At 31.2% G+C, this 13,628-nt stretch overlaps 1 protein-coding gene across 6 annotated transcripts in view; it reads left to right on the plus strand.

Moving 5' to 3' along the window:
* The window catches only part of Ssbp2 (single stranded DNA binding protein 2), a 335,480-nt gene that overhangs the window by 307,759 nt on the left and 14,093 nt on the right, over positions 1–13,628 (plus strand). For all 6 annotated transcript variants that reach the window (XM_076857059.1, XM_076857062.1, XM_076857060.1 and 3 more), the window contains 3 exons: positions 2,267–2,337; positions 4,389–4,467; positions 7,144–7,172. In XM_076857059.1, coding sequence (XP_076713174.1) covers positions 2,267–2,337; positions 4,389–4,467; positions 7,144–7,172 — 179 coding nt within the window. The remainder of the gene's footprint in view (positions 1–2,266; positions 2,338–4,388; positions 4,468–7,143; positions 7,173–13,628) is intronic.

Consider the following 13,628-nt stretch of genomic DNA (forward strand, 5'->3'; position numbering starts at 1 on the left):
TAGTGAAATAGTCAACATAATTTTCACTCTTAATCCACTTTTAGTGAAGTTATTGAATTAATTTGTGTAACATGATGGAATATAATTAAAATTTCATTAAAGTTATTTTCAAAGAATTTTTAATGAGAAAATAAATGCTCATGATTCAACACAATATGATCATAAGTATACATATAAATGCATATACATATATATATATGATATATATATGTATATCAAAAATCTAAAAAGTAGGGGAAAAGAAACTGTTAGAATTACTTCTAGGTAATAAAATAGGAAATTTTTATAATTAGAAATAATTTTTAATTGTTTCATTGTTGAATTCATATTTTAACTGGTTTGTTGAAGTTTGAGATATATAGAAACTTAAAATTCATGTCATTAATGATCCTCAAAAATAAGTTTTTAAATTTTCAACTTTCAAATTTCGATAAAACCAGTTTGACAATACAAAATTTTACTTTACTTCACTAACTCTTTATACTGTACTCGTAAATATTTTATACTCTCTATCCTCAAAGCATATTCACTATTAATAAAATTCATTGAAGATAGAATTATATGAACAGGTCATCTCCCCTACATTTACATTCTTGTATCATGGAGTCAGTGTTTAATTTATGAAGGGAACATGTGATTAAGAAACACTTTAACTACAAGACTAAAGAAAATTGGAGCAACTCTAAACATTGCAAGTGATAAGTAATTTTACCACTTCTAAATTTCAAGTCAGAAATTGCAACCAGCATATCTTCCAGGCATTCTTTTATACTCATTATATATTCATTCTTTATCACAATCACTCCTCTAATATTAAGTCAACACCCTTTAGCCCCCAAAATAGGTGCCAAAAATTCACTTTACTGTAAATTTCTTCTATTAATTAAAAAAGTCAGACAATTTCTAGAAAAGGACACCCTATTCCTCTTTATTCTTTATCAGGTGAAATTATATTCTATATTGGTCTTAAAAATGATAAATTCATGTCCTTTCTGCACAGTTAAAATATATAGCTCATTTTTCCTTTCACCAAGACTAACAATAATTCAGTTGAAAACCCATTTGAAAGTTGTATGTATTTAAAAGATAATCTAAGATTTTCTGAAAGAGAACTTTGCATGTCATAGAGTTTATTCCATTAGTTAAATCCAAGTTAGTCAATATTTATTTTCTGAGGCATGTAATCTCAATGAAATTATTATAGCCTAAGTGAAAGTAGAAGACAAAAATAAGACAATATGTAGACTGTTATTCAAGGCAGAATTTCTTGGTGGGGGAACCCTTGTTTACTTGGAAATATCAGGAAAAAAATACTTCATGGAATAGGTAACATTTGAAATAAGTCTTGAATTTCAGTAGGTGGGAACTGGGGAAAAGATGCTTGGAGGAAAAGAAAACAAAAATTCAAAGATGGGAAAATTTGGTCATAAGCAGGAAAGAACCAATAGCCTAGGTATATAACAACATGAAAATCATTAAAGCCACAAAAATAGATTGAGACCTCACTTAGTATAAACAAGTAGGGGTCAGCCTGAGGGACTATGTAGTAATCTATGTAGAATCTATTTTAATTGTAGGAATTAACTAAGAGACATATAAATTTTTTAAACACTCTAAAATGATACAGATTTGTATGGGTTATATACTACACTTATTTTATAATAAAGAATCAAGAAAAAAATGAGCAAGAAGAATTTTATTAAAAAAAACTGTTGGGTGGAGGAATCTGGCTTTTACTTTAAACAAGAGTTTTTTATTCCAATTACATAATCTTGTTCTAATCTTTTTCTTTTTAAATTAAGCCAGGATATTCTACCTGCTTTTACTAATTAATAGCTAAAATGATTTATCTTTAGAATTTTTAGATAGTAGCCTAAGGAAATAATGAAAGTTGAACAGATAATAAATGTGAATTTTAAGAGATTTTTGTTGTATGCATACATGTGATTGCTTAGAGAAGTCAAAAGGTATCCATGTTTAAAAACAAAAAATTTTACTGTAACCTTTTAGATTGTTGAAGTAATAATTCTTTGACCTGAATTACTGAAGTGACTGTTTCTCTTATCATATACCTATCATACCATCATAGGTAGAATGACAGTTTTGGGGTCAGACTCCCAGATACTTGTTTCCAAATAGTAGTAATAGCTATCTCAGGTGTCACAACTCTCAATACCTATGTATATCCAGATCATCTTTGTTGTTTTGTGATGGCTTTTGTATAGATTATAAAGTAAGATATCAATTAAGTAATATTTTGTTTCAGATTCAACTAATTCTGGAGACAACATGTATACTTTAATGAATGCAGTACCTCCTGGACCTAACAGACCTAATGTAAATATGATTTTTTCCTTGGGGGGATATATTTTAAGACTTTCAAACTCAATACATTCATTTCCTGAGTATTGTTTAATCTTTGTATTTTATTATCCAAGAGTCTATTGGATACCAGAAAAATTCTTTCTAGACTCTAGATTGAAGAAAAAACAGCATAGAATGCATAGGTTCTTATATAAATATAAAAGTGAACCTAATTATAAATGCTGATCTCTCAATTTATCTGAAATACTGAATGATTAATACTATTTAAAATGACAAGTTGTGAATAATCATTTATGTTTATATCATTTTTAGCACTATTTAATTTTTTCATTGTGATTTTTCTAATCCTCCTGAACTTGAAAGTAAATTAGGAATTTGCATATGCACATTTTTCTTTATATTATGAAATCTAGGGTTTAAATATGGAACTGAGACAGTTTTACAAGAAGAATATGGTCGTGATCTTTCCTGTAAAAAGTGCATAGGAAAATATTTATCCATGATATCAGGCCTACATGTAAACAAAAAATTTACAACAGATTATAGTTGTAAATATAATCTAAATAAATAAATGTAATGATAACATATAATTAAATAAATTAAACTAATATTCATTATAACATATAACAATGTATATAACAATATAGCTAAGACTATGCATAAAACATTATGCTACACATACACGTATATATAAATATATAGCATATAGCTGAAACTGGAGAAAAATCAGAAGAACATTTGTTTTGTGTTAAACTACCAAACATGTATTTATGTGTTGTTGTCTTTTAAAACACTGTGGGGGCCAGATAAAAGGACCAAACCTAATAAATTCACAGGCTATTGAGTTTTCTGGCTCTAGTTGCTCAGTTCAGATCTAAACTATGCTTTTAATAAAAGCTGAATAATAACAGTAAGTTCAAAGTCAATCTTTGACTTATCAGTGAGCATATATATTACATGTCATTTTACTAAAAATTCAATGGGCTTTTAGATAATTAATTTTAGGTAGCAAAATTATTCTTCTCCTGGGAAAACTTGAAAGCATGTGGTTTGTGTGCTCACAGTGGTAAAAATTCCCCATATTTCCACACAGTCATGGTAGTATTTGGGTTTATGTACTGAATTTTTTTTCCTCCAAAAACCTTTATGATTGGTAACTACCACTGCCCCTTCCATATAAACATGAACACACTCCACATTCAGTATTCTGCACCATTTATCATAGAAGGATTGCTTTAGTCATGGGAACTTTGAAGAAAAAATATTTTCAACAGATTGTCTTAGCTCTAAGCATAAGATAACTTGGCTTCAAACTGGACTCCAAGTTTCCTCAGAAGTATTCTAGAGAGATGAGGGGAAGACAGTGGGCAAGCCATTGACTTTCCATTACCAACTCTACTATAGCACATCTTTTCACAACTGTTTTGTACCCGACTTCTAATATTTAAGATGTTACTTGGAAAGAAGGAGAATTCCACTGCTTTAAAATATGTTAACTAGAACTGCTATAGAATATGTGACTGTCATTGAACTGACGAAGTTGAGACTGACAAGCATTAGCTATGTTCAGCTATCCCTCAGGAACTAAATGTATTTAACCTGTAAAATGAAATTATTTATTGTGTCCATTTGAACAAATGGCCTTCTAAGAAAAAAATGTTAATGTTGTCATAATGATGTCGACTTATTCTTCTTAATAAGCCAATACATTTAACAGCTTCTTAAGAACTATCTTTGGTTTATAATAGAAAGTTTGTCAGGATCATAGGAGAGAATACTTACCATTTGCATGGCTGTCTAGTTGGGGATATCTAAGAAGAAAATTTTGAATATAAATGAACATTAGCCTGAACATCCAGAGCATAGAGAAGATGAACTGAGAGGGCTGGGACAGTTCAATGAGAGAATCTATAAGGCTGAAAAAAATCAAGTAAAAACTCTCTATAACTTAAAAACGAAAATAAATTGTGGCAATGTCTTGTAATGTTAAAGGTAGATGTTGTAACACTAAGATAAAATTTGTTTCAGTATGATCACAATCGTTTTCTTCATTTTTAATATAGTTTCCAATGGGTCCTGGGTCAGATGGTCCCATGGGTGGATTAGGAGGAATGGAGTCACATCACATGAATGGCTCTTTAGGTAAGGATTTTATAAGTATAGAATAAATTCAAAACAAAACCTTAATTCTATGTAATGGATTCTATGGTTTGCAAAAATTTTCTGTCCAGATACTTATTTTGAGATACTTCAACTTTTACCTCAGAATGATACTTCAATATACAATATATTGGTTATGATAACTCGAAATCACTTGAAAACAAGAAATGTAAGAGTTGTTCTTCCCTTGCTCATATTCTTAGACATATACTTTAATCTGTGAAAATCTAAGTGGTTTATGACAAAGGAAATATTGCTGCTTTGAGCATTTATCATGCATGCCTCACCCAGAGGACTACATCATGCTCCCAACTGGTTTCTTTCTCTCCAGTGGTCTGTGAACACAGACTCAGAAGAATTTCAGTTCTCCGCAAGAATTTCTTAATTTTTTTTTTATATTTTAATGTTTGTATCCCTTTAAAAATAAAATTGGTAATCACATTCCAGATAATCTGAATGGTCCCCTTGTAAGACAACACTACTTTACATTGTCTTCATTACAAAGCTGATTTCAAGTATGTAACTGAAAGATGAAAACATGCTTCATATATGATGCCTTCTTACCAAATAAAGCCAAATATCCACAAGGTGAATAAAAATTTTACATAGTGAGAAGTAGAGATGAATGGTACAAAGTTAACTAGATTGCACAACACATTATAATTGTAGGCAAGACAAATACAAAACCAAAAGAAAAATGTATCTTATGTCTGTCTATATTTAAGTGACATAATCATAGACTAATTTAAAAGTCGACATTGGAAGTAAGAGACTGTAATAATTTTTTTTTCTTTTAGAAAGGGTCTTTTATGAGTTGGGATATAGCTCAGTCGGTAGAGTACTTGCTTCATATGCACAAGGCCCTGGTTTCAATCTCCAACACTACTAAAGCGGGGGGGGGTCTTTTATTTAAATTGGACAAACTACACCTATGAGCCATTTAAGCTAGCTACAGATTTTACTCCCTCACCCCAAGGTTAGGAAATGCTTTCCTGTGATACTTGAAAGACTATGTAACTTCAGAAATTATTTGCAAATTGCAACAAGTTGATAGGATTCATGCTAATTTTGCCTGATTTCAAAGTCACACTTTGTTCTATTATTATTTTTAATATACACTATGTAATCTCAGGAGCTACTAACTATGTATGACTATTTAATATGAAGTTAAATAAAATTTAAAATTCATTTATTCAGTTACACTGCCACATACAATCTGCACAACAGACACAGTAATAGCTAATGGCTTCCATAATGAATGTCACACAGAAATGTTTTCATCATCACACCAAGTTCTGTTGGACAGCATTATTTACACCCCCCACCCTGGATTGGGCCCATGGATACTCTACCACCTAAGTACATCTCCAGCCCTTTCTTTTTATGTTTATTTTGAGACAAGATGTCGGCAAGTTGTAGCTTAGCTGGCCTCCAACTTGCAGTCCTCCTGCCTCAGTCTCCCAAGAGCCTGAGATAAAGGTGCGTACCACCATACCCAGCTAGACAATGCTATTCCAGAATTTTGTTTTCCAATTTATTTCAAAACAATTCACTTTTCAATCTTTTTACTTATAGAACTAGTCACAAAAAAAAATGACACTTGGTCATAGAATACTCTGTTATGCTATTCGCTAGAATAAAATTTTCAAAAGAGTTTTATATATACTTGGCAACTGGTTCATTACTTTCTATAATGAACACTATTTTACATATTGCATATATATATGATTGCATGTATTCAATATAAAATATGTAGCAATTTGTTATGCCTGTTTATTTACAATAATGTTAAGCTCTACTTGTGAAGCTGATTAAATGCCATACTATTAAAATGTTATAATATTTTTATTCCAGGAAAATTATGAAAATAAAATAGTTCAGAATAAAACTAATATTTTGGCAAAGATCTAATTGTTGTTTGTTACTTAATGAGTGATTCCATTTCTTATGTAAGAATCAATATTATTATTCATTTCTCTCAGAATCAAAATTAAAATGCACTAATATATTTTCAAATACAATATTTTAAGTTTTGACCATGAGTGTTGATTGCTATCAATTTTTAAATATTTATTAGGAATACTTTTTTGTTATTATAGTAAAATATGGTTCAAAAACAATATTGTTTCAGAAAACATATATGGAGGTGTGTGTGTGCATACACACATATATAATGTATTTTTTAAAAAGTTTTAAACTAGGTAAAAATAATATATACATATATACATATTTAGTTTTAAAAAATTCTATTTATTTAAAAAAATTTTTTTACATTGCCAGAGAACAAAACCAGGGCCTCACACATACTAGGCAAGTACATCATTCCCCCTCTTTGTTAAAAATTATTTTGATTTTGAGACAGGCCCAGTCTGGCCTCAAACTTATATTCTTCTGTCTCAACCTCCTAAGTAGCTGGGATTGCAGGTGTGTGCCACTGTGCCCAACCTGAATAAGATACATAAATGATCTCTCTAGTGTTGTATTTTCAGGAAACTATGATAGGGATTTTATTTATTCTGCAATAAAGATATATATGATAGGGAACTAGAAGTAGAGTTTCTTATATTTGTCATCATTTTGCTGATACACCTTACAGTAGTGTTTAATGTATAAATGATATCTTGCCTAATAAGACTTTCTTTTTATATTTTTCTTCAGGCTCAGGAGATATGGACAGTATTTCCAAGGTGAGTACTATACATTCTGTGTTGTTTTTATCTGAATTTTATTCCACATAGAAGTCAAAGATTATTAGAGTAATTGAATTTTGTTCCTAAACAAAAGTTTAAAAATAGAAGTCCCAGGTGTGATTAATTGGCAGTTAAAAATATGAATTTATATAATTTGTGGGAAGAGGTAAAATGAGTCTTTTAGAAATGTTTCTAAAACGACTAAGATTCATGTATAAGGCATATTATACAGGATTAATTTACACTCAGTAATAACCAATTTAATCACAATATGATGTTTCTTATTTATAAAGTAAATTGGCAGTGTTTAGATAATATTTTGATGATGTAAAGGTATTTAAAGCAATATGTTTGTCCTTTTGGGGGCTAGCAGAGTCAAAACAATACTCTGAAAGCTCATTATTGGCCTGGGAGAAATCAATTCAAAATACCTGAAAAAGTGGCTATACATGTTAGAAGGCCATTGCCTTTGTACACTCAGTTGCTTTTTCAAATCCTCATTGGGCAATGTTGATATATGCAATCATTATTTTTGTCCCCCAAATAGAATAAGAAAGTAATTAGAGGAAAATTATATTACTACAAGTAGGAAAGTGTATGTGTCTGCATTTTTCTTCCTTCAATAGTCTGAGGATCTAAATTAATCCTTTACTAAAATGCCTTAATTTTTTTTTGAATAATAATGCCTAAATACTTTTTAGGTCATGATGAATTTAAAATAGCTCTCTGAGTCAAATATATTTAGAATGCTTGATAAGAACTAATTATTGCTAGCACTAGAATGACTTGCTTAGAAGTCTGCTTTTATCAGTAAATAGAAAAATTCATTAAAGGGTGACTTTGCTTTTAATTCTATTCCTAATTTATATTCATGTGTAATAATATAAAATTTCCAGTGCCAAGGAACATAAAATAAGATTGATCTACAAAACATTTTGAATTAAGACTTCATCCTCAAAAATATTTTAAATTGCAATCTTGACATTGTACCTGTACTATTTGGCTACTTGGCCTCACAAGTTCTATAAGCACAATGGGTGTCTGTGTTTAGGAACAATCCAAAAGGTCTTTAAAAAAAATAGATAAATATTTGAAATGTATACTAGCTTATCTCTGTGGGAAACAGTATTCATAAAGCCTGTTTTCAAATAAGATTCCCTGTATAATTTTATTAGCGCCTTCTTTCTGGGAGGCACCTTTGCAAGTGAAGCATATTAGGCTATCTCAGGTAATTCTAACAATTGAGTTAGCTGAATTGTTCTTAATGGTGAAATTTCTAATGTCATATTTGAGAAGCAATTATCGAGAGAGAGAGAGAGAGAGAGAGAATTTTTAATATTTATTTTTTAGTTTTCGGTGGACACAACATCTTTGTTTGTATGTGGTGCTGAGGATTGAACCCAGGCCACACGCATGCCAGGCGAGTGCACTACTGCTTGAGCCACATCCCCAGCCCCTAGAGATACTCTTAATTATACAAAATTAGCATCACCCAGATTGCTATGGGCCATATTCCTAAAATTTCCACTAACAACCCTACACTTCTATATTAGGTAAATATAAATAAAATTCTATATGGAAAGTACTTTATAATTTATAAAGCACTTTAAAATTTTAAATAACATCATAATGATGAATTAAATGCTATTTAATCTGCCCTCATAGATCAGATCTATTACCACCCCTTCTGTGCTTATTTTGCCATTCCTATTCCTAGATACAAGGTTTTTCCACTATATTGTGCCCATTGTGATTAAGATTCCCTTGTCTAATGATATATTGTTTATACTCCCATCACTGATTGGCCCTCCATTATGTACTTTTCTGTACTGGTGTTGCCTTGTGCACTCTGGGGAGACATAGACATAAAAGTCTTCTTCAAACACAAACATGGTTTCTGTCCTCAAGTGGTTTATACTTAGGCAAGAGTTCTTTCATTCAATAAATGTTAAAGCACCAAGGCATTCTGCTGGGCTATAAAAATCCAAAGCTAACCAAGACATGGTCTCTGCTCTCAAGAAGCTCAGTATAACTGGAGCGATCAAATAGGATTGGGAAAAACTTTTACCAAGTGGAGTTCATACGTACTTAACATTAGTATTACCCGTCAAACAGAAAATATGTCACTTATGAATATTCTGGAAATGACTAGTTATTTGCATCTGCCTTCAAATGAATTCCTGAGCAGCTCATTTCTGCACTGCCCTTACTCTAGGTTCACTGGCTATGGGCACTGAACTGGCTGTCTCAGGGTAATAGTAGCACTAGTGTCTGTGGCACTCTAGTCACTTTTGTCTCAGAAGCAGCATCATGCATACTGTATACTCCCCACTGCCAATTGTTTTTATCTCTACTTCTGTCCACTCACAGCCTAATTTTTTTCAGTCTTTTACTATGAAGTATGAGCAATCATTAACTCCACTTTTCCCATCTTTCTTTCTTTTCTAACACATATACATCTATGCTAAGAAGCTTTCTCTTCCCTTTCCTCTTTTTTCCTGGTTTCATTGATTTACACCCTATTCTTTTCCTAGTCTCTATTACTTGTGACTCAGAAGATAATCTCAGTTATTAATGCCTAGTAATTTTGTTCAAAATTCCTCTCAGTTAATTCTCCAGTTAAATCTGCATTTTGTGAAGCACCAGTATTGCTTTTTTAAAAAAAACTCTTACTTCCTTTTAAAACATTGCTTGTATTATTACTTTAGTTCGGTTTTTCTAGTTTTTAAATTGTATATGTTCTATTTTATCTATTTTATATGTGAGATAAATTAAAAGTACCAAAATAAAAACTGGTTCTGCTACTTCCATGTGGTGGAACTGTGTTACTTAATCTTTCCCAGTTTAGTTTCCTTACCTATAAAATAAAGTTTATAGTTAATTCCCTGACTATATCATAAAATTGTCAAGGATCAAGTGTGAACATATGCTAAGGGCTATGAAGTATAGGGACATGAAATATCTTTCTTCTTAACAGTTAATACATTGCTTTTTGGGAAAGGCTAGAAACAGTCACTGTCAATTGCAGGTTGACAATACTGTTTCAGTGCCAGAATGAATTTAAAGCTTTACATGAAGAGTTTCAAATTATTTCTCAGTTGAATATTTCCTACAAAATCCATATAAATCTTTCTCAAAAATGCAGAATTAGTTTTAAATTTAGAAGTCTTTTTTAAATGAAATGTGAAACTCCTTTGATCCCTTCTGCAACTAAAAAATCACCCATTTAATTGATTGAAGGAAAGTATATTCCTTTGGTGATGTTTTAGGGATTGGGGTGGAGATAAGCATGTGATTTGTTTTCTTAGAAGGAAAGCATCTACAGATCTGTGGCTCACATTAAGCTACTTCACATTTATATTTTTGAATTTAAAGAAAAAAAATTCTATGAATAGGAAAGATCTGATCATATCATGTTTAATAAATGTTTCAAGTAGTCTTTTGAACCTGTAGTTTCTGACCTCAAGAACCTTAGTTCGATTTAGAGAGAACACATGAGAACTAGATGGACTTGGATGAAGGATTTTCGGCATCATCTATGGGATGATGGCCCCAGTTTTAGCTCAGTTGTACCCACTGGGAAAACAGGCTGTTTGTCCTTTTGGGGGCTAGCAGAGTCAAAACAACACTCTGAAAGCTCATTATAGACCTGTGAGAAATCAATTGAAAATCGACTTCCCAAGACCTTAATGTCAATATTATTTTATTCTAATTAAAGACATAGCCAAAGTTTCTGTAAAAATCTACATTTGACTTGAAAAAAAAAGTTTTAAAGAGTTTGAAAGAGTTTAGAACGATTTTTGAAGATGGAAGAAGGGACAATAACTTATTTAAAAAGGATATGAAAAAAACTCTGCAAGGTAAATTTAGAGATCAGAAAGTCTAAGATAAAATGGTAGCCAAAATGTGTCTGTGGTATATTATTTATGCAAATCATGCACATATATACATTTCTGTATGACATCATAGCTTATGTAAGAGAAAAGCTCCAGAGTAAAGAAAGGGTAAATGAGAATGTGATAAAATTTTTTGAAGATGGAATCAGTAAATCCTAACTATATTTTCTCAAGCTAAATTCTAGACTATGAGTACAAAATAAAGTACACATCAACTGAAGTAAGAAATTTAATTAATGTGAATATTGTAGTTAAAAGTAATCTTTACCTGTGTTCTTTTGTGTTCCCTATTCTCTAATTATATTATCAAGTGATTGTACTGCCTTCCTGACCAACCTAATTCCTTTTGTGCATAATATCTTTTCCTTGATTATGAACTCCACTGGAGACACAAATACGGCCACAGTTAGATGCCGTGGGCACACAGTTTATTACCACCAGTCTTGGGCTGGGTTTCTGTACCACTGTCTTAGCTCTTCCTCAGATGCCATTTGTGAGTGTGCTCTTGAGCCTCTCTCTTCATCACGTCACTCAGTGATCATGGACAGCACAGTGTTCTTAAGACTCCCCATTGAGAAGCTTTTGTTGCTTTCACAACATTTTGCAAAGATCACTTCAGTTCAAAACAAAACAAAACAAAATATTTTGTCCTTATTTCTTCAATGTTTTTCAAATATGGTCCAATGGGCTGAATAGGAATACATTTCAGAAATTATATTACCTTAGTTTTATAGGTTATGCCCTTTCATTCTTCCTCTCAACATCCTTATGTATCATCCCTCTCCCCTTTCCAAAATAAAAGAGTGTAAGTCTGAGTCATCTGAAGAGAGCCTGGAAAACAGGAGTAGTAACCCTGGAAGTATTTTGGAAGTATTTAACTATTAAAAATGCAGTATTACTTTCAAATTCTAAATATTTAAAAATCAGCACTTTGACTCAGGAATCATAATTGCAATTAGCTAAATTTCGAATTATAAATAAAGAAATGATGTATGGCAAAAATACAGCAGAGACCTGAAGCACCCCAACTGATCAGGGCTGCACTGGAGCACCTAATGTGCTGCTGGAAGTCTGATGTCACACAAGACTTGAGACTGCTCATTTTATACATTAATTTGACAATGTGTATAAGTATACAACTTTCAGGTGCATCCTTAAATTTTCTCATATGTTTGTTAGATTATTTTTATTCTAATATTAGCAATTTCTCTATTATGTACAAAATGACAGAAATCTATCAACTGAGCTATGGTACATGTATGAAGACACGAAGGATATGACTCTACTTTGTGTACAGCCAGAGATATGAGAAATTGTGCTCTATGTGTGTAATATGAATTGTAATGCATTCTGTTGTCATATATAACAAATTGTAATTCTCAAAAAATGACAGAAATCTATGTGTTTGCCAAAAAAGATAGATTTGGGGTAAATCTTACAATACTTTTATGATTCTAGTTTCCTTTTTGAGCTAAGTCAACATATTTCTGTTTTCAAAGTAAATGTATTATTTGATTAATAACTAATGGATTCTAAAATGGTACACTTAGTTAAATTTTACTTAAATTTTTAAAATTACCCACATTGATTTCAAAGTACAGTTAACTTTATATATGCTTGTGTAAGTAACATTTTCAGAAAAAAAATTGTAAAAAAACAAAAATAGAACTTCTTTATGCTATAAAAGTACGGTTGCCAAGCCCTTGGGGTTCGTTGGTATATAGAACTCCTATGGACTTCAGAAGATCCTTGTTCTCAGATCCTCCCTGTGGGGTGCACACAGCAAGACAAGATACAAGTTGTATTTCCACCAGCTCATCTACCTGCCTCTGCTTTACAGTTTAACCATATTCTTAAAAAGCACTTGTTCTTCTGGGAATAACTCATTCATGAAATTTTAATGTTTGCAATATACCTTGTTTTAGTTAAATCAAATCCTCTGAGCAATTTTCTTTAAAAAAAATATAAAAACTTATTCCAAAACAGAATATATAATGGCAGTGGCCTAAGGAAAAAAATTTAAAATTGCTTTTTCATTTGAAATAGCAATGAAAATGTTTAACACTGAAGTTTTTTTTTAATAAGTTAATAAATTGCACCTTGGAAAGAGTCCCGTGGGTCATAGTTGTAATAACAAATAAACATGATTTATATGCCATTGCCATTCTGTATTTCCTATTGATGTAGAGAATCAGATATTCCTGCATAGCTCAAATTACATAATAATAATGAGACTAACAAATTTAAATAGAATATGAAGTAATGCACTGCTAACTTCATGTTTGATTAGATTGCTAATAGCAGCCATTTTATCTTAGAAGGAAGTTTCAAAGTAAATCTACTTTTAAACTAGTGAGAGGAAAAAAAAACTCTAAAGCAATTTACTTTTTAGCCTTCTTTTTCTCTAAAGACACACAGTTAATTCTCAAGTCCTACGATATTTCTTGTTTTTAACTACTGTTCTTAACTATCTTCCTTGCTTCCTTATGGTTTGTATAAAAAAGAGTTGAATAGTATCTATAAACTGCATATAGAATTAAAGGGATGTGTTTATTAC

This window comes from Callospermophilus lateralis, chromosome 5 (assembly GCF_048772815.1).
Source record: "Callospermophilus lateralis isolate mCalLat2 chromosome 5, mCalLat2.hap1, whole genome shotgun sequence".
NCBI lineage: Eukaryota > Metazoa > Chordata > Mammalia > Rodentia > Sciuridae > Callospermophilus > Callospermophilus lateralis.